This window comes from Aulostomus chinensis, chromosome 9, assembly GCF_037954235.1.
Source record: "Aulostomus chinensis isolate RoL2024-O1b breed Wild chromosome 9, RoL_Achi_v1.0, whole genome shotgun sequence".
In the NCBI taxonomy this organism is placed as follows: Eukaryota; Metazoa; Chordata; class Actinopteri; order Syngnathiformes; family Aulostomidae; genus Aulostomus; species Aulostomus chinensis.
Genome location: NC_141328.1, coordinates 18,966,589 through 18,993,577, shown reverse-complemented (window position 1 = coordinate 18,993,577; position 26,989 = coordinate 18,966,589). Strand labels below are relative to the sequence as shown.

The following is a 26,989-nucleotide window of genomic DNA, read 5'->3' as shown; positions in this document are numbered from 1 at the left end:
ATAATGCTCTTTGGCACCTGGAAAAATTGGGAACATGTACCCCATCTTAAAGGTTCCCACCCCCCCCCACCCCAAATTCGGCCATCCCATAAAGTTGTATATAGGACTACCATTATTAAATGACGATTAGACACAAAAGTAACCTGTTAATTAAAGCTGCAAGCAGCGTTGTTAGGGCCTGAGCCCCCGCGCGGCCTACGGCCGCGTCCTTGACACCGGCCCCAATCCAACGGTGTAATCGGCAAATCCCTAGGCCTTGTAGTTTAGGAGATACGAGCCTCAGTGCGCTGCACAGTGTGACTGCAGAGTTGAGAGCCGGCCCTTTAAGAGCCCCTCCCTTCTCTGCTCGCTCTCTGCCATCTCTGTCAGAGTGGAGAGCAGAGGAGGATTTGGCAGTTTTACTGTGAAACACAATCATAACTCTGCATATGTTGGTCAAAAGTGTAATGTAAAGACATCAGTTCGTAGAGTTTTTTCTCAGGAATTCAATGGTGTGTTTTCTGAAGGTGTGAGTGTTTTAATTTAGAAGCGACAAGTGTTTGTTTGAGAGTATGTACATGAGGGCAGAGAAGTGCCAATTGTGGTTTCCATGACTACAGTAAACAAATCTCTGCCATCTCTGTCAGAGCTGAGAGCAGAGCTGAGAGCAGAGCTGCCAGCTGGCCATTAAGAACCCCTCCCCCGCTGCACTTTCTTTGATCTGTGCTAGAGTGGAGAGAGTGGAGGATTAAGAGAAATGTAGTGTGTAAAAGCTGAATAACTCGGCCTACGTTGGTGGAAAGTAACACAAAATACCATATTTTTGTAGGGATTTTTGTCAGGAATACAGTGATATGTTTTTAAAAGCTGTGCGATGTATGGTATAGACGTGAGAAGCATTTGTTCGAGAGTATGTACCATGAGAGGACACGGCCTCCCCATTGACTTCCATTGTAAGCGTAAAACGTGTCTCCCCCACTTTGAGGGCTTATAAAATCCAAACCGAGCGCGTAGTATATTAGCCTTTAAAGATTTTTGAAGAGCACAGTTGGGAGAGTAATGTGTGAAAGTTTGGAAGCCCTGGCATTTACGGTTTAGGAGGAGATAGATTTTGTTCGGGGAGTAAAAAAAGTCCTGATTTTGACAGTTTTGTCCAATTTGTGGACATTCTGTTGGAGATAGGTGAGGGGTCAGAGTGTAAGAATTGTTCGTCTTGATGAGACGAGTCCAACGGTGTTGGTCCCATGTCTGTGGGAGTTTTGTGTGAGGAGTTATAGCGCGCGAAATTAAAAAAAATTATCTTTTTTTTGTGTGGCTCCCTAGGTGGCGCTATAGACTTTAGTGGCGTTTTTGTTTTTGATTAGTGAATGTTGAGACATACCGAACGATTGTGCCAAATTTCAGCGAATTTCATGCATGTTCAGGGGGTCAAATTAGATTATGCGCGTTATGCGCATTATGCGCATTATGCGCATATAGCGCGCACTCATTGAGAGCAAGAACAGTATTAAAGCTGCAAGCAGCGTTGTTAGGGCCTGAGCCCCCGCGCGGCCTACGGCCGCGTCCTTGACACCGGCCCGAATCCAACGGTGTAATCGGCAAATCCCTAGGCCTTGTAGTTTAGGAGATATGAGCCTCAGTGCGCTGCACAGTGTGAGTGCAGAGTTGAGAGCAGAGCTGAGAGCAGAGCTGAGCGCAGAGCTGCCAGCTGGCCCATTAAGAACCCTTCCCCCGCTGCACTGTGTCTGATCTGTGCTGGAGTGGAGAGAGTGGAGGATTCAGAGAAATGTAGTGTGTAAAAGCTGAATAAGTCGTCATACGTTGGTCAAAAGTCACACAAAATACCATATTTTTGTCAGGAATACAGTGGTGTGTTTGTAAAAGCTGTGGAATGTATGGTGTAGATGTGAGAAGCATTTGTTTGAGAGTATGTACCCTGAGAGGACAGGCTCTCCCCATAGACTTCCATTGTAAGGTGAAAAGTGTCTCCCCCACTTTGACGGCTCATAAAATCCAAACCGAGCGCGTAGTATATTAGCCTTTAAAGATTTTTGAAGAGCACAGTTGGGAGAGTAATGTGTGAAAGTTTGGAAGCCCTGGCATTTACGGTTTAGGAGGAGATAGATTTTGTTCGGGGCGCAAAATTGTCCAAAATTAGACATTCGTGTCCAAATTGTGGACATCCTGTTACAGTTAGGTCAGGGGTGTGAGTGTATGATTTATCCGTCTTGATGAGACGAGTTCAATGGTGTTTGTCCCATGTCTGTAGGACATTCCTACAGGCTGTGGCGTGGTTTTTTGTGTATGTAGGTGGCGCTATTGAGTAGAGCGCCTCTTTTTTTTTTAATTATCGAATTTTTCGCCGCACCCGATGTGCTTACCAAATTTGGTGAGTTTTCATGCATGTTTAGGGGGTCAAATTTACTTTTGAAGTGGCGAGTGTGACTTCGAAACATAATAGGGTCTTCGCCAGGGACTGGCTCAGGCCCTAATAATACCAGGTTTTGAATGGGTGTGTATGTGAAAACTGGCTCCGGGCCGTCTGGCCCAGTTGCCTCATGGGTGTTGGGGGGGCCTGGGACACTGTTTAGTGTGTGTTTTTAGTGTTTTTAGTGCTGCTAATGTGTTGCTCTGCCGAGCAAACATAATAGGGTCTTCGCCAGAAGTACCTTCTGGCTCAGGCCCTAATTATCGTTACCGTTAAATAAGCATTATTAACATCCAACTAAGCATCGCTAACGGTTAACTTGGTATTACTAAGATTTGACTATGCATTATTAACGTTTGTTGTAATCAAATCATCATCAGCCTTTCAAATATTTGAGATGAGGCGATGAAAATGAGCGAGGACATTGTACATTTGCTGGTCAGATGCTGAAGGGCAGTACTTCTCAAATAGTGGGGTGCGGCCCCCAGTGGGGGGGGGGCGTGAGAGAGACAGGGGGCTCACTAGGTGGCAGCAGTGCTCAAACTAATCAACAGGCTGCCTGTTCAACCCAGTAGAAGAAGTTCACTGGAACAGAGCTGACGGAGGAGGAGAGATAGAGAAGTTTTCTCACAGGAATGAAAAGAAAAACGGAGGAGGCGTCAGAAGCAAGGAAAACAAGTGGCGGTAACCAGCATAAATACGACAAAGCCTACACAGCCCTTGGGTTTACGGTGGAAATGCCTAAGTAAAGCTTATTCACCACTCCTGTACATAGCAAAACATGAACTAACCATTATTAATGAAACCTTATTGTGAGGTGCTACCAGAGGGCCCAGTCTTGTCAAAATCGATTCAGCCAAATACACACCTCTACCACAGTAAGAGTGTGTGCATCTTCCTTCACACACTACACCAACAAAATGGCAAGTGGGACTTCAGCAAACTTCTGGCATCATTATTTACAGGATTCAGTCCAGTGACCTTAACTGGCTCAAGGCGAGAACATGCTTTATTTACCGTGGACAGAGTTGTGTTATAGTATGTACGGTATCTCCGTGGATCTTCTCCCTTGAATCGATTTCTCACTAGAACTCTTTCTCTCTTTCTGCTGTGTCTTTGTCACGTTGACTCACACACAGTCTTTTTCCTCCTCTCCTAAAGGGTCATCCCTAAGCACAGGATACTGAACTACACACGTGGTCAAGTTGATCCTCTCTCAAGTTTTTAATAACACCGAAACGCAGAAAGAGATGAATTACACACTTATAGTTTTTTTTTTTTGTTACCGTTAATTATATTTAATCCTAGCGCCATCTTTTATGTAGGTTGGTTGTAAATCAAAATCTGGATGGTGCTGCCATTCTGCTGCTATGACAAGAACATTTGAAACTTTCAAACTCCACTGCCATCAAGCACACACTCCCCTCATATCTGCTCTTTGCTTTCAGAAAACTGGCAGGCAAATGGCCAGCAATATAAACAAAATCAAGGACGTCCTGTCAATATTTAAAGATTTCCCTCACTTACGGTATTGACAAGTCGCACTATTTAGCTAAACTGTAGGACCTCGGTTATATAATGGTTAATAAGTAAAGCACATTTATGTTTTCCTGTAACTCACTTTAATATACTTATTACAATTTTGTTATCATTTGTAGATAAGACAATTGAAGCCTTAATTAAAGCATAATTACCACATTAAGTATTGCCAGAAACACTTCGATGTACTTCCTACAGAATATCCTTTATGAACCTTAATATGATGTTAATTTACATTGGTAAGCTACATTTATCACAGTAACCTTAATGCAAAGTGTTACCGAGGCGTCTTTACGTTTCTAGCAATATTTTTTTTTTTAACCAAAAATTCTGCCATGCCAAATGATATCAAACCTGTTTTTGTCTTCGCTATCAAAGCTTCCAGCTTTCACAGTGGGGCATTCCAAGTATGATCGGTGTTAAGCATGTTGTCCCACCTCCCAGGCTTCCTAGTAGTTCATGAACACGGTAGGACCATTGAGTATTTCTGCTTCTGTCTCCCTGCAGCGGTGGGACGCTGCTAACAGTGAGTGGAACCAACCTTGCAACCATCCGAGAACCAAAGATCAGGGCCAAGTACGGGCAGGCTGAGTCTTTTCATGTGAGTATTGTTTGCAATTCACACACACACACACACACACACACACACATACACGCACACACACACAAAGTGCTTGCTCATGGAAGAAATTTTGGGTCTATTTCAATTAAGTTAATTTCCTTCAACTAAATCAAATTAAACTGAAGTCTATGGTTGGAGAACTAAACTGTTTATCAAGTGTCATATTATAACTTTTGTTGTGATTTTGTGCTATGGAACACTAAATAAATAAATTTAAAAAAAGACACAACTTAAACATGCATCATGTGTCAACTATACACAGTGAAGACACACACAAACACACACACAAGCAGAGAGAGCATCTTGTGCTGAAGGTGGCAGACAGTCTGTCTCTGTTTGTCGATCACGTCTCTTCTCTCGTCTAACTCCTCCTCAGGCTTTTTCAAATGTCACCGTGCCACATGAGTGTTTGTGTCACAGACAGAAAGAGACAACATGAGAGAGATTTCGTGTGAGTGTGTGTGTGTGTGTGTGGGGGGGGGGGGGATTGTTTTGGGGGAATACAGCAGAAAGAAAAAAAAAATCAAATGCAAAAACGTTCCATTTGAAGAGTTTTCATCGTTTCCAGAGGTACAGTTCATGAAGCATGAACGTTTTAGCTGCCTTTCTCTCGCCAGGTTTAAGATCTCACCTTCATGTAAAATGAAGGCTTTTCAGCATCCAAATAATGTCTTTTTATTTACAAAAACAGTCTCCTTGATACATCCCACACAGCCTTTTATCAAAGTACGTCTCTGCATTTAAAAGATTAAGAAAATGAAAATGCTTTACTGGCAGCCATTTTCCAAAACACACCATGTACTGTAGGTGCTTACATTTGCTTCACCTTGGAGACAGCCTTTGCTCTTCTTTCATTGCACTCCCATATCCATCACAGTGAGCTTAATCGGATTTAGTATTATAAATGCCGCATTGCCATGAATTTAGCATGCAATTGAATGTTTGGATTGATAGAATCTGCATGTTTATCGCAGGGGCAGGCAAGTGTCAACTCAAAGCAAGATGTTTTACCGCTAATGTTTTACTTGAGGTAGCCTAAAGTGCCCAGCTGCTACTGTCCTCTGTGGAGCACCATAAGCCTTCCGATCCTAACTTAGCTGAGGCGCACGGGATTTCTTTAATGAGGAGTTTGTTTATTCTCTATTTTAAATGTCTTCCCCAGTCAAAGCAGGCATTAGTTGACATACTGGGAATCTACAATTGTCCTAATCACTTGGAAAGGTATCAAAACTCATGTAAAGTTACATGTTAACATTTTAAAAAAGTATCTGAAGGGATGTAATGTAATGTGGGGCAGTTGAGAATGACCAGTATGTCTTCAAAATGCAGACACCGAAGTTCGAGGATTTTCCCCATTCCCTTTAAACAGTCTGCAGCACGGTTTGTTCCTGCTTGTAAACACAACATTCATTTAAATTTTGCCCCTCCCTCTAGACTCAAGAGTACCAATAGCATACGCAGCCCTGCCCGTGACAACGTGAACACTCCCGCTAGCACACTAGGACAAGCTAAATACTGGCTAGCACAAGCAAACTGCTGGTGTTGTTTTCATCCCTTGGTGAAAGCCAAACAGATATTCACTCTCGTTCTACAAAAAGTCTAATCAGCTTGCCATTTCCCCTCAGCAGGACTGTATTTTCTGTTATTCATGGCTCCGTGCACACCTGCCGTTTTCCCATGACATGAATTCCCTTCTAGTGGTGGTGGGGGGACGATGAGAGATGATTGAGACTGATTCATTTTGTATGTCTGTTTTGTTTTTTGGGTTTTGTTTTTTTTAGGACGATACTGCAGACTTACCTTTTAAGTGGATTAAATAAACATTTCTTTTTAGTTTGTGAAAAGTCTTTATTCTAGTCTTTGTTGCCTGAAGCCTTCTGCCTGTTTCTAGAGCTGAACGGCAAACTATAAATCTGGTTTGTGTGGTCTCCTCTCTCTCATTATCAGAACTGTACGGTCTATAACAACTCTGTCATGGTGTGCCTGGCTCCATCGGTGGCAGACTCCGAGCTGGGATTTTCTGAGACTGGCACCGGTCCTGATGAGATCGGGTTCTATATGGACAACGTAAATGCTCTGGTGGTGGTCAACGAGACTTTCAGCTACTACCCGGACCCCATTTTTGAGCCGCTGAGTTCCACGGGGGTACTGGAGCTCAAACCCACCTCACCGCTGATACTCAAGGTCAGAAACGCGAAGGTTTTTTATTTTCTCATCTATGTCTGATATAACATTCCGCCTCACCAACTGTTATATATCTGGGTAGATTTAAGTTGTTTTTTTACTTCTACATTGTAGCTGTGAAAACAAGCCTACATGTCTAAACGCCTGTAGATACATTATGCAGTGTGAATTAAGCAACTGACACCTACACAGAAATTAAAATGTTCCTCTTTACGGGGCATCAGAAGATGAATAGTTCCTTGTGTCACTCATCTTGAAATTTTGAAAGACCTGGAAATGAAGAGAAGAGAAAGGAAGAAATTAGGATAATCTTTTTGGCATTGTCCTTTAGCATGTACTGTAATGATGATAATTCTTTAGGCCAACACATTATTTTATGGGAATTCTTACTAATCCCCAGCACCTGTCAAGCCTGCGTGTCTCTCAGTAGTATTACACAGTTTTAACACCCAGGATTCATCTTCCAAGAAAGACAAAAGCAGCCCTACAAACATTATCCTAAAATCTGTTAATAAGAGCTGATGTTCTAGTCACTAACACTTTTTCCTTTATAATCTAACCTGTACCAATATATACCAACAAACTAATGCCGTATGTCATGTGCAACTAGCCCTCAAAAGAGATGCTCAGTTATTTTTGCCGTTGGTGTGTGGCTTAGCCAAACATGCTAACATTGCCGTTGAATTTGATCGAATTTCTTGCACTGTTAGTCTTTGGGTTTTTGGTTTAAGCAAAGTAGATACAGACTTTTTTTATATACAGTATGTCTCACTTACTTCAACCCCAGTCAGTTGTTTAAGAGCCAACTGAAGTGTTTCTCAACCACTGGGTCCATGGGTGGGCCTTAAGCGCCCTCTAGTGGGCAGCAAAACGCTGTTAGAAAAACTTATAGGGTTTATTTGAACTTCACAATGATAAATTCCATCTCCCCACAATGTTAGCAATTTCAGATGCTCAGTTTAATAAGCTATCCGTACCAGACGACAGTAATGTCACCATACTGTCATGTAGACAAGAGATCTAGTTAATTTATGGTTAAAATTTAAAATGCCGGCATCACATCGTGAAAATAAATTACTATAAATGTGTGTCATATAATATATATTCTTATTTCAGCTGGTGAAAAGGAGTGTTTGAATATGTTGTGATCAGAAGTCCATCTGTCTATCCATTTTCTGTGTCGCTGATCCTTTAAGTTCACGGTGTGGGGCTGACACTGGGCGAGAGGCAGGGTTCACCTTAGACGGGTCCCCAGTCCTTCGCAGGGCCATCAGGAGAAATTAGGGGCTCAGTATGTTGCTTGATGGTACTTACATGGTCACCAGGGGGAGTGGGGATGGAACCAGCAGCGTTGCTAGATGGCCACTCTACCTCTGAGCCACGCTGCCCCTGTGATCAGAGCTGAAAAATTGTAAAGTTTTGAGAAAATAAGTGTGCCCTTTGCATCATAACCAACACCTGTAACCCAAATTATAGGTCTTTATGGTTTGGTGAGTACAGGAAGATCTCTGGAAAGCTCCTGTCAGTAGAACAGGAAGTGGTGTTGTTTGATGGATTAGATAATAGATTATGAGATTGGAACAGATTAGCCAAAATAATTTGGGATCTTCTTTGACTTTGCTCAGGCTTTTTGCAAGTACAAATAGACAGGCCTTGAAATTGAACAGGTCCAGATTTATAGCAAACGCTAAAATGAAAACTGAAGGTCCTCACTCTTTTATTGGTAATTATTCAGCAGGAAAAAAATCTGTTTACACTCGCTGACGTCAAACAGGGTGTGTGTATGTATTCATTTGTCCTCACCTTCTAAATATCTAGTTTTAATTCACTTTTTATTTCATTCTTTCAGGATGCCTACCAAATCCTCAAACACATAATGATCCAGTCTTGTATCAGTGCCAACTAACCAGCATGCTCTCCTCACACCTCACAGCACTTGTGTGTGTTCCCAGGTCTCTCTGAGCTGAAACAGAACTCATGATCGAAAGCATAAAGCAAATGTACACAGCCTCCAAGGCCAATTTCTGTTCCTAACAGTAACTTTGTTGCCTGCCGGCCCCCTGTGCAGCCTCCAATCCTCTTAAATAACACTTTTCAATTTGTGTAATTCACTTCTAGTGCTGGAGGGGCTGTGTGGACACACACAGGCCCACAGTCCAGGAGGGGTGGATTATATTGGTTTTCATTTTCATTACCAGTGATTGGACATGAGCATATGAAATTAATTGGCAATTTCTGAGTCGTGTGTATATGTCATTGTGTTATCTTGTTGGAGCTCACCTAAAATATTTAGCCAGAGTGATTGGAGGCGGTTTCCTGGGGAATATGCTATTACTAATGCGAAATTAACTGAAATAACCTGCGGCTCAATGACTAGAAATAACTTGAGGAGGTAAAAATACAATTTCTCAAGTGCACATAACTTCTCCGCTGCTTCCAGTTAGCGGTCTGTACATTTTAAACTAGTAAAACCTTTAATTTTATTTCAGCATCACATTGATTTTTAGATTCTTTTACCTCTGCTGTCCCCTATCACAGCGAGAGCGTGTCACTCGCAATGTTGCCATTTCAATCCGAAAGCTGCGTAACCGTAGTAATTTATTTCTTAAATGATAATTTATTAGCAAAGAGCCTTTCAGTAATTGCCAAATCTCCTGCTTGGGTTGTTGGTGGAACGGCCTACCCATTTGAAGCACTGATGAGATGGGCAGAAATGCAATTTAGAGGGGTGGGATATGAGTGTAGCGTTTCTCAAAGATGCGTGCATTGCACTCTCCATGCAATTAATTTCTCATCTGAGGTTGCTTTTACTAAGGTGTGGGTGTGGGTGTGTGTTGTCTGTCTGTCTGTCTGTGTGTGTGTGGGGGGTTGTGTGGGACAAGAAATAAAAACACTTTTCTGGTCCTGGTGTTTCATGAGTGTTTTCCTGCGTGTTTTTTGGAGAGCACGTGTGTGGTTTCAACTCAGCGTGTGCACCCGTATGTGTGTGCGGTTGGTGTGTGTGTTGGCGAGATAGAATGGGATACGTGTTTACAGGGTTGCAGAGAGGGGCTCGGAGGTGGCCTGGGGAGACGATGGGATTGGAAAACGGAGTGTGTCTCTGTGTCCCACTGCTAAAGCAGCAGGAGACAAAGCTATCTTCTCTCTTTCTCTTTTTGGGTCTATCTTCCTTGCTTAACAGCTCTGCTTTCTGCTCATGCCCTTAATCTTTCTCACTTTATCCTTTCCTCCCTCTCTCTCTCTCTCTCTCTGCCTCCCCCACTCTTTGTCCCTGCTCTCCTGATGTTTTCTTGCCAAGTTTACTATCTTTATTATTTTCTTCATATTCATCTTCTCCCCCCTGATGCTTTGTCTTTCTTCCGTCTTGTGTTCCCACTTTTCACACCTATAACTGCCCTCCCTCTATCACAGACTCGGTGTGTGTCAAATTCAAACAGGTGGACATAATTTCAAATGAAAAACTGACAAGTTTACTGTTACCGACTTTATTCATGGTATTCTGCTTTGCGATCGGGAGAAAAGCAGAATTTTGATCCATGTGCATTTGTGTGTTCCTCCATGGACCCTCTCTGAATAGTATATATTTAATATTCTACCTCCCTCTCCCTATTCTTTCTCTCCAATACTAATTTTCCTTTTTGGGGTTTATCTGATTGTAAAATTTGAATTTTCAGTCAGGTCTGCTATTAACAAACAGTTTACTGCATTTTAAGCAAACTATTGATTTTTTTCAAATGCAGATAGATGTACCGGTAAGCTTAATTTGATATGACCTAATTTGTGGCACAATCACAGGCTATTTGATCACACACACACACACACACACACACACACACACACACACACACACACACACTGGGGGATAGGGAATGGGGGTGCAAGGTGAAGTGACATTGACTGTTTAAAACGTTCAGTGAGAATTTTGGTGAATTTTTTTAAGACAATGTTTCTCAAGTAGTAGTACCTGTAGAGGTCATTTTGAGTACTGCAGGGGTATGTTAGAATTTGATGGAAAGGTACATGTCATCCTTCTGTAAAATATGCGTATTTATCATCCTCCCCAGTGCCAGACATTGGGTCGACTTAGCTAATCTACCTGTGGCATTCATTGTGTTTAGCTAACTAGCAGTCAGCTGATCTCTAACACACAGAAGAGAGAAGAGTAGCCATCTTCCTGTCTGAATCTGGGGAAGATGGACAATAAGCCACTTCCCGGGATAAGTCCGGTGATATTGGTCATTCAGAAGGAATGCAAGACATTTGGCAACACATTTATGCTTTTGGCATTTTTAAACTAGAAAATTCACTGGCTTTATGCTTTGTTCTGTTCATACAGAAGTCATTTTACAATCAGTGACTCTACAGAAAAGGAGACATTCTCATTACATTAAAATTAGGTATAAGTACTACATTATGAAGTCGATTCACCAAATGTCTGTATGCATAAATGAATGCAACACCTCTCCTCATTCTTTTCTCACTGCCTTCATCCAGGGTCGTAACCTGATCCCGGCGGCTCCAGGTAACAGTCGTCTGAACTACACAGTGCTGATTGGAGAAACTCCCTGCGTCCTCACCCTGTCTGAGAGCCAGCTGCTGTGTGAATGGCCTAACCTCACCGGACAACACAAAGTCACGGTCAGATCAGCACTCTTCATCCTCGACTACTTCATCTCTGTCTTCATCAGTGACTCTTTGACCTGCTGCTACTTCGACTCACTAAAATGTAGTGCTCCACTTTGCACTTCACATTTTATCTCGGCATGCACTGAATTAATTATTGCTTATAGCAGCTTCACAAAGACTTCAAATGATTTACTTCTTATCTTTCTCATTCATTAAATTACCAGGCCAGTTTCACATCTGCTGATTTATTTAAAAATTAATCTAAAATGACCAAAAAAAATGCCACCTCAAAGCTTAACATTCGGCCAATTGTGGCAGCCGATGTTTATTTCACCTTACTTGTTATAGAAGTGGGGACCAATAACCCTTTAGGCTGTGTTCGGTATGACACAGTGCACCCAGAAGAGTGTGTTTGTGTCTCAAGTATAAAGTTAGTAGTACTGGGTTCCAAACTTGATAGTTCTAAGGGAATTGGTATTATTTGGGGTCGAGACTTAATTATCTTTGTACTACTGATCACTAATTTGTGATTAATCATTAGAGTCGAATTTTACATAAAGACTGATGAAACCTTTTTTTTTTTTTGCAAAGATTTGCAAAATTCCATTAAATTGTGGTCACTATCACCATATTTGAACACAACATTTCAGGAACAACTTGAGTAAATTTCTTCAGATACAACACATCCAGCCTCAAAAACCTGAAAGAAATCTTGAGGTCAAAGGTCAAGGTCACTGGGACAGGCTGAATACTGATATTCATTTCAATGTGAAGGGGAGCCAGCCCATAACATTGAGCCCTGATCAAAAATGTGCAGCGTGAGTACAGTCAATTCTAGTTGTGGTTGGAAAAAAATGCTACAACTTCCACGGCGTCAGCAAAAACTTCAGGCGCACTTCAGGTGTTCTGACATTTACGGTGGACCGGCTGTTCTCATTCTAGTGACAAGCCACTGTGAGCTCCTGTACCTGGTCCACTGGGTATATTCAGTTGACCCAGTTATTCATGTTTAAGAATTTAAGCTCATTGTAGTCTGACAACCTCAGACCCTAATGTTACCATAACCTTGCTGTGAAGTTATGGGTATAAGCCCTTGTGTCTTTTCTGAACTATTTCCTCTGACAGATCCAGGATACGCTCTATTAAGCTCATGCACCGTGGCGACTGCTAAACACTTAATTAATATGTTGAACTTCACTGGCTTTCAGCAAGCCTGTTGCTGAAAATCAGCCAGACCAGAACCCTGATACATTTATGACTGTTCATTTCAAAATGAAAAGCAAAGATGTGCAGACGTTGCACCTTTGCTCTGCTGTTAATATGAAGTTTAATCCATTAGGGCCGAGGTGTTTGACATGTCCCGCTGAATGAAGCGTTGGACATGTTTTGCAGATGGAAAACCATGTTTCCTTCTATCCACTGAAGCATATCCACATCAACAGCTGTGCTAGCGTCAGCCCTTCTCTGCTGCAGGTGCTGCTGGTTTAGGATTTAAGAGGTTTTCACATTGCTTGCTGCTTTCTCCGTTTTTCATGTATTTTTATTAGCTTCACTTTGGTGTAGATGCATAGTAGCACAGAGAATATAATGAAGCTAACCCTCAGGAAAATCCCAAGCTTGTCCTCCACAAACACTCAGCCAAAGCTGAACTCCACACTGCTCCATATTCATACATTACACCCTCACATGTGGACGGCTTTCAGACTCCAGTTTGGCAATTAAACTGACATTTTGTGTGACAGTTCTCAGACATCAGAACCGGCCTCTCAGGCCTTGACCCTACCAACTTGAAACAATTACTAAGGATAGTTTCACATTTGGGATCCAGGCCCATTCAGGTCCACTTGACCCAGAAGCTCATTTGATCAGCGTGAGCACAAGTGTGCCGTACTCTGGCAGGGTTTGTGAAACACGCCCAGAGTTTGTCTCTGACACAGTTCATATGTGCTCAAGTATGCTCCGCAGGAGGCGGGAAAGACTCCACATCTGGTTTGTTTCTCACCTTGCAGACAAACACAAGCATCAGCCGTTGAGAGTCATAAAGGCCTCTCTCAATGCCCTTTGTCTCCTCCTAAACCTTAGAATCATTCACTCATTTTATCCACTGAGCTTCATAGTAGATGGTAAAGCAGGCAAGCAAGCAGGTCATTGGTGGGGTCTCTGAAAACAGCCATAGCGAAGTGGACTCCAGTGTCTACTTCCATTGGGACTGTGATTGGTGCTATTCAGTACACTGGAGTGTAACAACACATCACCCAATTGATGACACGGTGGTCGTTCTTGTGTGTACTGGCAGATTGCAACCAATTAGGTGCATACCGCCACCTACTGTACCTTGTGTACATACACAAGTGAAGTAAGGTACAGAACAATGATAGTAATGTGAAAGCCGACTGGCAAAGGAGAGGGCACAATAGGAACCTATATCTAATGTCAAACCAACCACAGTTCATAAATGGCTCAGAATTGAATGTGGCCAAACAGTTTATGTCCATGACACTCCTTCAAAGACACACAGAGACATCTAAAGTAGCATTAAGTAATAGAATTGTTCCTCCAGGATGACATTGACACACTCACACACTAACCTTGTATCTCTAAGCTTTAATCATCCACGTTCTACGCCGTAACCTTTCTGATGCACAAATTTTCCCTAACTCTCAGCAAAGTCATTGTCACTCCCAACATCGTGGAGCTTCTCCTGATTTTCATGAGCAGTGTGACAAACTACAATTTGGTCTTTTCTTTCTTTTTTTTAAAACCCATCATTGTGAGTGCTGTGGATTTTATTACTTTGGGTATCATTTTTTCTAACATTAACACACACGGGAAAGTGCGTGAAGCCAAAGCTGGCTTGTGCAGCCCACAGCAGCCGCTGAGCTTTGCTTGTCCAGAGTGTCGAGCTGTCAGCAGACTCTGATTCACTCTGACTGCAGCAGACTTTCAAAATCACCACGCAGCTCCCGGAGCATCAGTATGGAGGAAGGTCAAACCTCAGCACTCTTTCTGAATGCATTTGGATGTTTGTCTGAATATTCCATCAGTACACCCACCCCCCACCCCCCATCCACTCCTCACTCCTTTCTAAACTTATCACCAGTGTCCTCTCACGATCATTTCACTGTATCTTTATGACATTTACTGGCCGCTGGCTACAGCCAATATACTTCGAAAGTCATTGACAGCACGTCCATTTAATTCAGTATGATAGCTCTCAACAGAACCAACCAGCTCCAAGGTAGAACACTTTTTTTCCTTTTAAATCCTCTTCCATTTTTCTTTTTTTTTTTTGGTAACAAAATGTCATGTTGAATATCAAAGTGATGCAATGTGTTGGCGGGGGTGGTGGAGTTAGTCCTTCGTCTGACAATAGCCGAAGAAAAAATGGAGCTGTCTGTTCCTATCTCTTCTGTTGTGCGTGTTACAGTCAGTCTTGGGTGTAGCAGTGTTTGCGTGTGTTGCGCGGCGTACTGCAGAGAGGGGACACAGCTGTAGCGCAACAATATTCCCTGTGTAGAATGACCTACATTCTGGGGACCCCAATGGGTGTCCAGACCATACTGAGCTTGTAGCTTGTGTGTGTTTTTTGGGTCTGTGCGTGGGTGTACAGTAAAATATGTGCGTGTCAGCCTGTCTTTGTGTGTCCCTTCAGATGCTCAGCTGTGTGTTGGCAGCTGTCTGCCTCCCTTGAGTTTTCGAAGAAACTTGTTTGTTGTTTTGGCCCTCAGCTTTTTAAGTTCCTCCATCAGTCCTTCAGTCTGTCAGGAGAGTAAAAATAGACAAATGCCTCGAAAATGTGTCACCATCGTATTATGCTGCTTATACTTCTGCACTCATGCCATCTGAGGATATGTTTCCCACTGGAATACCAGTGCCCTCAGATTAGATCGTCAATATCTCAGAATTCCCTGTTTCTGTTGATACATCCATTATCTGAGTTCTTCACATTTGCTACAGCACACACTAGGCTGGCCAAAAAAATCCATCCATCCATCCATTTTCTTCCGCTTATTCTTGTTAAGGGTCGCAGGGGGGCTGGAGCCTATCCCAGCAGCCTTCAGGCAAGAGGCGGGGTTCACCCAACAACCATTCACACTCACAGCCACACCTACGGTCAATTTAGAGTATCAATCAGCCTCGTCCCCAATTGCATGACTTTGGATGGTGGGAAGAAGCCAGGGTACCTGGAGAGAACCCACACAGGAACAGGGAGAACATGGAGACTCCACACAGAAAGATCCTGTGCTGGAGCCAGGACTCAAACCGGAACCTTCTTGCTGTGAGGCGACAGTGCCGACCACTGCACCACTATTCCCACAAACACTGAAATTCTCTCATCCCTGTTTCATGTGGACACGTGTCCCACCGCTGTAGAAAGTGACACTTTCAAAGTTGTTTAAATGTGAAATTCAGAGGTAGGTTTTCTGAATTTGTTATTGCACCAGTCAGTCTTTTTCCACAGCAGACAGTTTGAAATGTGGAAAAAGCACAGGTGTTACATTAATGATGGTTCTGTTTTATTCAAATGTCCCAGTAAGACATGGTGGTGCGACAGCTTGCACATCATCAGGACTCTTAAACTGAGGCAGCAAAATGGAATTCAGCCATCTTTCATTTTATTATTTACACCTGTGCTTGTGTCACCGTGACATCTGAAGTCAGACAGTTTGTCTCCGGATTTGTTAATATTCGCCTGTAGTTGCTGTTTTGGAGATCCCCTCTCAAAATGTTTTTCATTTCAATACATAAAGAAGGAAATTACGTTACCAAGGGTTTGTTATATGAAGTAAGATTAGATGGTTAGTGAGGTAAATTCAGGGTCGAACACTTGGTTTGCCGCAGTTTATTACCATGATAATGTGTGGTGCACGCCTAACCTGTCCACAACAACCGAACAACGACAACAGGGGGTAAGGAAAAAAAGTAAACTAAACCACAATTAAACTGACAGAACAGCTGATGATGCTCAAATTGATAAGACGATCTCATAAAAGACTCAAAAGTCTCCTTGAACACAACTGAAATACAAAGAACTCCAAACACAACAACAAACAGTGCCATAAGATCGTAAATGGACAGGACAATAAATTCAAAATGTGAAACAGGAGGACAAAATAAGAACAAGACACATAATGAGTCCAATGCAGGCATGCAAAGTTCAATAACAGAAAACGTGAAAGACGGAACAACTGAAAAAGAGAAGAAAACCAGTAATCAACAGTCCAACCCGGGTTGCTATATTATTATAATTTGACGATATACTCTGACATAATCATCAACAGAGGTAACTGCAGCTTCTGTTAAACTTTATCTTAACCACCACTTGTTGATATTATGCTATTTCAGAGATGATTTATTCTTTTATTCCATGCATTCGTCCAGGTCAAAGCCTTCGTTACACACACACACACACACACACAGTAATGCATATTTGGTTGTGTTACACTGGTCGTGGCTTACACAGCCTAGGCCAGAGCCGTCTAGTCGCCGGACCGCTTCCTGACACCATACCACAGTCTTCAGCTGCACCAGTCAACTTTGACTCAAGTGACCTCCCGTGTGTGTGATACACAACGGATATTTACTGATAACATGACTGCAGTTCCAATGGTGACTGTAAGAAAGAGAATTATCAGCTACATCGTGCTACGTTTGAGCAAGTAAACAGATTGAAACTTCAGTTGTTTGCCAGCATTATTTAACTAAAGTTAATTCGGTTCCTTTGCAACCTGATCATGTCCACAGAACTAATTGCCAACTTAATCTTATACCAGCCAGTCTAATTGTCTTTACTATTGCAAATTTAATTTGCAGGTATATACTACATTGATATTGATAGAACAGCCTCTCTGATTTATTTATTTATTTTGCTCTAATCAGACTTTGATAATGTTAACGTGAAAGTGCATTTAAAAGAAATTCAAAGTGTATAATCGTACCTCATTTGAATCAGTTATCAACCCCCCCTGGTGGATCGCTTGATTTGATGGATTTCAGTGCTGTGCGTGTTTTATTTATCTATTTTTACACACTGCGCTTATGTAAATTTAGTTTTAAAAAAAACAACAACAACAACAACCAAAAAACAGTACACGTGTTTGACTTCCCATAATTACTATGGCTGCTTGGGGAGAGATTGAAATGTCAGTAATTACTCCTTTTGATTACTGCCGTGTCAAACTGTGTGTATGGTGTGTCTTTGCAGTGTGTACATGTACGCAGCAGCATTCATTTTATTGACCATGATCATATTGTTAAAAGCTGATGGTGCTAGACGAAATACGAAAAAAAATAAGGTGGGTCACTTTAGATATCTATCAAATTATTTATTTGTGCACCATTTTAAAGAGAAATATCACCAAAAAATTTGCCGTCCTACAAACAGCAACTGTCGCTTGATTCATGTAACACTTCCTACATGCATTGTTCAGCCTTCGCCTTAAAATGCAATAAAAGGTCAATATTAGCTTTCGAAACAAGTCTGCTTTTGAGATCTTCATCTGCTCCGCTAAAGGCAACGATTGAAAAGCCTTTCCAACAAATAAAAAAATAATAATAAAGATCAAAGCAGTCTTGGTGATGTAAGCCTGTCAAAGATGGGCTTTCAGTACAAGTGGATCAAAATTTAATGACTGAAGTAGAAATTGGGTCGGCTGACTTCATCAAACCACGTTCGATCTCTTCAGACCACCTCATCTATTCTCAAACCATCTGCTGCTGGAGAGTTGACTGACTGCCGTCTGGTACTTGTTGTCTCTATGGAAATCGCTAGTTCAAATCCCCAGACTGGCTGGGAAAAAAATAAGTAGCAATTTCCTCCCCCTTAACGACGGCGGTGGTACGACCTTTGAGCAACGCACACAGCTGCTCAGTTGCCAACAACAGAAGAGAGAGGTTACACTAAACAGCTCTCTGGTGAATAACTCTGTAACTGTGTCAATAAAACAAGGAGTTGCAGGAACTTCCCTTAATCATTAAATATCTGCTGTGTGTTGTTCATGTTTAGATCCGTGCTGGAGGCTTCGAGTACTCCCCCGGCACGCTACAGATCTACTCAGACAGCCTGCTTACGCTTCCCGCCATCATTGGAATTGGAGGAGGTGGCGGGATGCTCCTCTTGGTTATCATCGCTGTGCTAATCGCTTATAAAAGGAAGTCAAGGGACGCTGACCGCACCCTGAAACGTCTTCAGCTCCAGATGGACAACCTGGAATCCAGAGTGGCTCTGGAGTGTAAAGAAGGTAAGCAGTGTGAACTGACAGATGGATCTGGTAAGGTCACAAAGATCCTTTTTCCCTCCTGCATCACATCCTTGTGACTCCTCGAGCCGCATATATTTAGCTTGAAGATAATGGTGGCAAATAAAAATGCAAGCAACGGTACAAATTGCCCCCCCCCCTCTTGTGGCTTGTGGCCCCATCACAATAAAGATATACACCACGATTATAACAACACAATATTCAGACTCTGTTTGTGAGGCGTTGAGCCAACAGCTAACATTCCAAGCCTGCTGCTAAACTCCAGTCCAAATGAAGACAACGCCTCCTGTGGGAAGTTTGACAGCTGTACATATTCATTGTATTCACTTGCATTCATTGATATATGCCTTTTAGTTTTTGGGGGGTGGGGGGGGGAGGGTATTGATGTTGTTAGATGGTCTATTCCACTACTGGTCCATATTGTGCCTGTGTGTGTATTTTAAAGATTCCAAAGATTCCATTTCCTCAAAAAGCACAAAGACAAAAGCCAGAGTCTTCCCTCCGTTGAACAGTATTTGAGGAAAAAAAAACGGCATTCCCTCTTCCAGGAAGTGAGTCCCACCCCTGTTCCCCACCCCCTTCCATGCCCCACCCTGGCAGCGGCATTCCCAGCTGGCCTTCAGAAAGTAGAAAGTGTGTGTGGGCAGAGGAACAGATGAAGTAGGCGGTCTGGAGGTGAAGAGACAGGAGACATTTGGTGAAGTCACTGGCGGGTAGCAGACCGTACAACATAGACACATCCAAACTAAGAGACTAGCAGTTACGGCTCATTAGTTACACATTTGAAATGACCAAGGCTGGAAGGCAAGTGTCAGTTTTAACTAAAGGAAGGTCGTCCAGATGTTAAATTAATATTCCATGTTTTCAAACAGCTTGTCGCCTTTTACAAACAACATAAAAACTTGTTTTTGCATCTTAGTGCACTCAGTGTTGTGACTATTCCTACTCAATTGTCCCAGACTGTTCAGTTTATGCTCTTGACTTTTTGGCCCCAAATCAAAAGGACATCAGAAAAATCTACAAAACACCATGTTCACAAGCTGCTAGGAACTGGATGGAGAACAATATGATGATAATGAGAATTCATTCATATGTAGGTACTAAATTAGAGCAACAGCATTTGAGCATGTAATTGTATAGACTCGTGTGGGGGTGTGTGTGTGGGGGTGTGTCTGTGGGGGTGTGTTCTGACTGTTTGACAAGACCAAAAAAAAAAGCTTTTTGCTCTTTTTTGCCTCAGTCCACTGTGATGCCAGATGAGTCTTTTTTTTTAGGGCCTGAGCCCAGAAGTCCTCCGGGGCGAAGACCCTATTATGTTTGTTCGACTCACTCGCCACTCCAAAAGTTAATTTGACCCCCTAAACATGCTGGAAAACTCACCAAATTTGGTACACACATCGGGAGCGGCAAAAAATTTGATAATTAAAAAAAAAAAAAAAGCGCTCTACTCAATAGCGCCACCTACATACACAAAAACCACGCCACGGCCTGTAGGAATGTCCTACAGACATGGGACCAACACCATTATTTGTCTCATCAAGACGAACAAATCATACACAGATACCCCTGACCTAACTCGAACAGGATGTCCACAATTTGGACACGAATGTGCAATTTGGGACAATTTTGCGCCCCGAACAAACGCTATCTCCTCCTATGGCGTTAATGGTATCGCTTCCAAAGCTTAATACATGACTCTCCAAACTCTGCTGATTAAAAGTTGTTAAAAGTTTTTATATAGCATAAACTGGATTTGGATTTCATAAGCCCTCAAAGTGGGGGAGACACTTTTTACACTTTTCACCTCACAATGGAAACCAGTGGGCCACCTGTCTGCTCTCATGGTACATACTCTCAAACACTCGCTTCTCACATGTAAACTAAAAGTCCCACAGCCTCAAAATACACACCACTGTATTCCTGACAAAAATCCCTACTAAAATATGGTATTATTATCCACATTTGACCAACACATGCAGAGCTATTTGATTTTGACCCACTACAAATGTCCTCCTCTGCTCTCCACTCTGACACAGACAGCAGAGAGCAGTGGGGGAGGGGTTCTTAAAGGGCCAGCTCTCAGCTCAGCTCTCACTCTAGCACAGATCAAAGACAGAGCAGTGGGGGAGGGGTTCTTAAAGGGCCAGCTCTTAGCTCAGCTCTCACTCTAGCACAGATCAAAGACAGAGCAGTGGGGGAGGGGTTCTTAAAGGGCCAGCTCTTAGCTCTGCTCTCACTCTAGCACAGATCAGAGACAGAGCAGCGGGGGAGGGGTTCTTAAAGGGCCAGCTCTCAGCTCTGCTCTCCACTCTAGCACAGATCAAAGACAGAGCAGTGGGGGAGGGGTTCTTAAAGGGCCAGCTCTCAGCTCTGCTCTCACTCTAGCACAGATCAGAGACAGAGCAGTGGGGGAGGGGTTCTTAAAGGGCCAGCTCTCAGCTCTGCTCTCAGATCTGCTCTCCACTCTGACACAGACAGCAGCGAGCAGTGGGGGAGGGGTTCTTAAAGGGCCAGCTCTCAGCTCTGCTCTCACTCTCTGATTATACTCAGGCTTCTATCTCCTGAACTACAAGGCCCAGGGATTTGACCAAGACACCGTTGGATTCTGGCCAGCGTTTGGCACCCGGTCGCAGATGCGTGGAGGCTCAGGCCCTAACAACGCTGCTTGCAGCTTTAATTTTTTTACCATTTCCTGTAAATTGTGGTGTAAGAAAAGTGATTGGAGACGATGTGTTCCTTTTAAAGAAATATTAAAAACATTTCAGTTTTTCTCAGTGAAACCTTAAAAACCTTTAAAAAGTTTAAAATTTCCTTTGTTTAATGCTGTGGCAAAACCTTGAGAGCCTCTTCCTGACCCCTCATGAAAATCTGTCTTCATGCATATATCTTCATATCTATTTATTACCTCAATATGAGATAAATTGCACAAAGAAATATGGCTTTATTCACAGGTTGTCTTCTTCCATGAAACTTCAGTCTGAAAAACTAATGATCTCTCTGTCACTTAACAGCACACATTATTTGTATGGGATCGTTTTAGACAAATGTCGTAAATGTACATTGAGCCTGAGATGTCACATTTATAAAAAAAGTACATCAAAATGATCAGCTCCATCTTTATAGTTGTTATTTGATTCATCAACCTGCATACAGACGAGACAACGATGTTTGCATGCCTCTGTAAGTCAGTGAATTCTCAACAAATTGTCAATGGTGTTATTGGTGTTCCTGTTCCTGGAACCTCAATCTGCTTAGAGGGAGAGAGGGGAAGTTCTTGATGAGATGAAGGGGTGTGAGATAGAGAGAGACGGAGGACAACAGAATGATGATGGTCAGGCTTTTCTGTGTTGCCTTGCGTCACATATCTACTGAATTTAAGCAGCTATTTTCAGAAACAAAGCCAAAGCGACCCAAATCAATAGAGTCAAATACGCTAGCCAGGTACCTGCTAGTATATTAGTATATCGACCGCCTCTGTGTGCCATGTCCTGTCTAAGAATGAAAGACCAAGAGAATGAGAAAAAGGGTGAAATGAACTCATTTCTAATTTTAGTCTTTTAAGGATAACGCTTCCTCTCTGTTGCTTTTTTCCCCGATTGTCACTCTTTTCTTGTTATCTCACTTTCTGCGTCTTCTTCTCTGCTTCTACTCTCCACCTCCCCACATCTGAGGTCTGACCTTTGCTTCTTAATTAGGGCCTGAGCCTGAAGGTGCTTCAGGCGAAGACCCTATTATGTTTGCTCGGCAGAGCAACACATTAGCAGCTCTAAAAACACTACACACACTAAACAGTGTCCCAGCCCCCCCCCCCCCCCCCCCCCCCAACACCCATGAGGCAGCTCAGCCAGACGGCCTGGAGCCGGTTTTCACATACACACCCATTCAAAACCTGGTACTTGACTGTTCTTGCTGTCTATGAGCACGCACATTATGCGCATAACACGCATAATCTAATTTCACCCCCTGAACATGCATGAAATTTGCTGAAATTCGCCACACTTGTCCGGTCTGGCGACACATTCATTAATCTAAAAAAACAACAACAAAAAAGTCTATAGCGCCACCTAAGGAGCCACACAACTACATGATAATTTAAAGATAATTTGAAGTGCTATAACTCCTCCCAAGAATGTCCCACAAACATGGGACCAACACCGTTGGACTCGTCTCATGAAGACGCAAAATTTATGCACGCTGACCCCTGACCTATCTACAACAGAATGTCCACAATTTGGACAAAACTGTCAAAATGAGGACTTTTTTCACTCCCCGAAAAAAATCTATCTCCTCCTAGGGCATTAATGGTATCGCTTCCAAACTTTCACACATAATTCACACAACTCTGCTCTTCATAAAATTTTAAAAACTTTGTAATAACTCCTCGGTGTCCATTTTACAAGCCCTCAATGTCGGGGAGACACATTTTACGCTTACAATGGAAGCCTATGGGGAGACCGTGTCCTCTCAGGGTACATACTGTCAAACAAACGCTTCTCACGTGTACACCATACATCCCACAGCTTTAACAAACACACCACTGCATTCCTGACAAAAATCCCTACAAAAATATGGTATTGTGTCACTCTTGACCAACGTATGCCGACTTATTCAGCTTTTCCACACTACAATTCTGTTGCTCCTCCTCTCTCTCCACTCTAGCACAGATCAGAGACAGAGCAGTGGGGGAGGGGTTCTTAAAGGGCCAGCTCTCAGCTCTGCTCTCAGCTCTGCTCTCACCCTCTGATCAGACTCAGGCTTCGAACTCCTAAACTACAAGGCCAAGGGATTTGACCAAGACACCGTTGGATTCAGGCCGGCGTCAACGACGTGGCTGCAGGCCCTAACAACGCTGCTTGCAGCTTTAATTTTTTCACTCTTCTTCTTCTTCTTAGTCCTTTCCTTTCCTCTTTATTTTACCATTCTTACTTCTTTACCTCCAGAGCCTTTCCTTCCTGTTTTCCTTCATTTCTTTTATCTTCTGCTCCTCTTCATCTCTCCTGTGGACCAAACAGTCCAATAACAGCTGGGGGAAATTATGCATGAACTCATCCGTCACTCTCTTAATAATTATCCACTCATGCAACTAATTGACTTTCCTTTCCAGGAACTTTGTTTTCTGTCTACTGATTCTGTATTTTTTCTCCCCAAACTAGCATTTCCTCTTTTTTACTAAGTGTTTTGTGTGTGTGTGTGTGTGTGTGTGTGTGTGTGTGTGTGTGTGTGTGTGTGTGTGTGTGTGTGTGTGTGTGTGTGTGTGTGTGTGTGCGTGTGGTGGTGGTGCTGGTAGGGGCTCTTTAAAGTCTCTTCGCTCCGTGTAACAACAACAAACTCAGAGCTAACAAGCTAGTAGCAAACTACATGCATAAGATGGCAAGATTTGAGTTAGAAGGTTGCTGTTTTGCAGACTTTTTCTTCTGTTTCTTGCTCGAGCACCACCCACGACCATTTTAAGACAATACAAAGATGCTTAGGCACCGCTTTCTGTGCTAATAGAATGAAATCCATGTCACGTCACATCTCTACACAATGCAAAGCTACCAAAGACTACCTTCTTTCGAAATAGTGTTGTGCCTGCTGAAGAGTCAAACCCTTTACAGGAGCCCTCAGTCGTCTTGAGGTCAGTCAGCGTCCATTACAATAACAAGATAAAAGAGAGGATTTTCAGTTCTGAAGTCCATGGTCATTTTGATGGAGTTACTGTCACAGGACATAAATGCTGCATCTGCTCATGATCATCAATATGAAGGGACATAACCTGCAAGTTCACAAGGATGACAGTGCAGCCACTAAAGCGCTCAAGGACGAGCGCTCACAGCAGAGTTTGACAGCAGGTCAGAACTGACAGGGAGACTCAATCGCTATTTTTAAAAAACAACTCTCACTCTTACAAGTTCTTCAACATGACAGTGTTTATGAAATCGTGGAATATCTAGATGACAGTGTGAGCATTTGAATCTTCCAAGCGGGCACTGTTTGTTTGAATTGGAATTTTTTTCAACGTGTTGATTTTAATGTCAGTGGCACGGTGGTACAGTGGTCAGCACTGTCGCCTCACAGCAAGCAGGTTCAGGGTTCGAGCCCCGGCTCCAGCACAGGATATTTCTGTGTGAGTCTGCATGTTCTCCCTGTTCCTGTGTGGGTTCTCTCTGGTACTCCAGCTTCCTCCCACAGTCCAAAGACATCAAGAGGGACGAGGCTGATTGATACTCTAAATTGACCGTAGGTGTGACTGTGAGTGTGGATGGTTGTCTGTCTCTGTGTGACAGCCCTGAGATGGACTGGTGACCTGTCCAGGGTTAATGTTCGCCCGAAAGCCGTTGGGATAGCCCCCCCCCCCCCCACCCCCCATGACCCTTAACAGGATAAGCGGAAGAAAATGGATGGATTTTAATGTCTAAAATTAAAATTCTGATAATAGTCAACAGCAGCCTGAAAACAGGAATTAATATGTGCTGCCTGTTTCAATGATCATCATCATCATCATAAGCAGTTGTATTTATTGGCTCTTAAGGATGTCGCTGTAAGTTTCCACCTGTGTCTGTTATTCTGTCTGTCTGCAAGCTGAAATATTCAGAATTCATCAGGCTGCTTTTAACCAAAGCTTCATAGCAGGGAGTAGCATAGGCCAAGCAACAGCCTATTAGATTTCTGTTTTATTTAATGTTTTGTCCGAGTGAATGGCAAACATCCATCACTACTACAATTATGAATTGTAATAAGACTACAAACATCATAACGCTGAAGCAGATGAAGCACGGAGCTAGTTGTGATGGCGTCGAGTTTATTTTTCCACAGTGTAATAGATAGCATAACATTAGTATTTATCCATCTAACAATTACATTTATGCTTCTAAATGATAAAAGTGATGCTGATTTGTGAGAATTATCTCGCAGAACAAATCATCTAACTAACCAACTTTTTCTTGCTTCAGAGCTTGTTTTTTGGCAATGATCAAAAATACAATGTAAAAATCATGTTGGCTTTGGTCGAGGGAACCCTTTGAGATGCTGACTTCCAGGTTGAAAAATATCCACTGTCCATGTAGAACTCTTTTACATTGGTTTTGGTGTAATGTGCACTTTTTATGTGCCCTCTTTCAGCAAAACAAGGCAAAGGCTGTCTGCTTTCTTTTCTTGGACTCCATCAGATTTAACTGACACGATCTGAATCTGGCACAGTGCTTTCTGTTAGACAGCATCTTGGCCCCTGGTGAACATTGGGAAGCCACATTTGCACCATCAACTTTAGTATCAGAACGGTCCTCTAGTAAATGGTGAATGGAAGCAGATGATCTGATTGTTCACCAACACTCATCCTGTCACTTTTCTTAAGCTTTTGCTGAGCTTCAGACGGACATCCATGAGCTGACCCAGGAACTGGATGGGGCTGGGATTCCCTTCCTGGACTATCGGACTTATGCGATGAGGGTCTTGTTCCCAGGCATCGAGGACCACCCTGTGCTCAAGGAGATGGAGGTACGGGTCAGTACACCATCAAGCAAACTTAATACTGAACCATACTAACCATCAATAATAAAGGCTACTGCTTTAATAAACTAACATGAAGAAGAAAATCGCTTGCTCATAGTTGCTTATGCTAAAGAAGAGAAATATTTGAGATGTCATGGCTCTGTAATACCTTAGGAGCCATTATACCACACCAGTTTTTTCAGGCCAGTCTGAGATGTGAGGCAAGATGAAAACTCAGACTTGGTTCATTTTAATCACATATTCTATATTGTATCCTACTTTGTCTTAATGTATTCTGTTACCTCAATGAGTGCAAAAGACGTTTTAAGAGCCTCGGTATCATCATCATCATTAGTCTGATCTCATGGGACAGACGCTCAGCATGATGCGAGCAGCGTTCATGTAAGCACTGCTCGCACTTGGTAGAAAAGCAACGCTATTAAGAGAGTGCGGCGCGAAGATGGCAAGAGGATCAGTGCCTAGAGGGAGAAACAAAATTCAGCTTTACCTGGAGTCTACATCCAAGTTAAGATAGTCATCAAGACAGGGAGTACGTGCAACCACCACACACATTATAGAGCTGACACCAAGGGAAGTTGAATGAATATAAATGTATCTCCTCCATTGATAACATGAAAAAACAAAACAACCTAGAGAATCGTGTTTGGTATTGGTATCATGAAGATGTCAACTTTTATGCAACATTCATTTGACCACCAACCTTTTTTTTTTTTTTTTTGGGGGTGAATGAATAAGATTTATTTAAATGCACTAATAGATGAAATGGACAGTTGTGCTGCTATTTCTGTCTTGTTCATTTTGTGAATCGTTCTACTCTTTCCCCCATATTTTTTTTTTTGTACCCTAAAGGGATAATTCTCG

The 26,989-nt window shown here is 42.6% G+C and overlaps 1 protein-coding gene across 4 annotated transcripts in view; it reads left to right on the top strand.

Annotated features, from left to right (window-relative positions):
• The window catches only part of plxna1a (plexin A1a), a 263,617-nt gene that overhangs the window by 211,378 nt on the left and 25,250 nt on the right, over positions 1–26,989 (top strand). For 2 of the 4 annotated variants that reach the window (XM_086214083.1, XM_086214082.1), the window contains exons 17-21: positions 4,454–4,547; positions 6,516–6,752; positions 11,247–11,390; positions 18,385–18,619; positions 25,971–26,113. In XM_086214083.1, the coding sequence (XP_086070209.1) occupies positions 4,454–4,547; positions 6,516–6,752; positions 11,247–11,390; positions 18,385–18,619; positions 25,971–26,113 (853 nt within the window). Of the gene's footprint in view, positions 1–4,453; positions 4,548–6,515; positions 6,753–11,246; positions 11,391–18,384; positions 18,620–25,970; positions 26,120–26,989 lie in introns of all 4 variants that reach the window. The other 2 variants (XM_086214081.1, XM_086214080.1) reach the window with 1 other exon arrangement.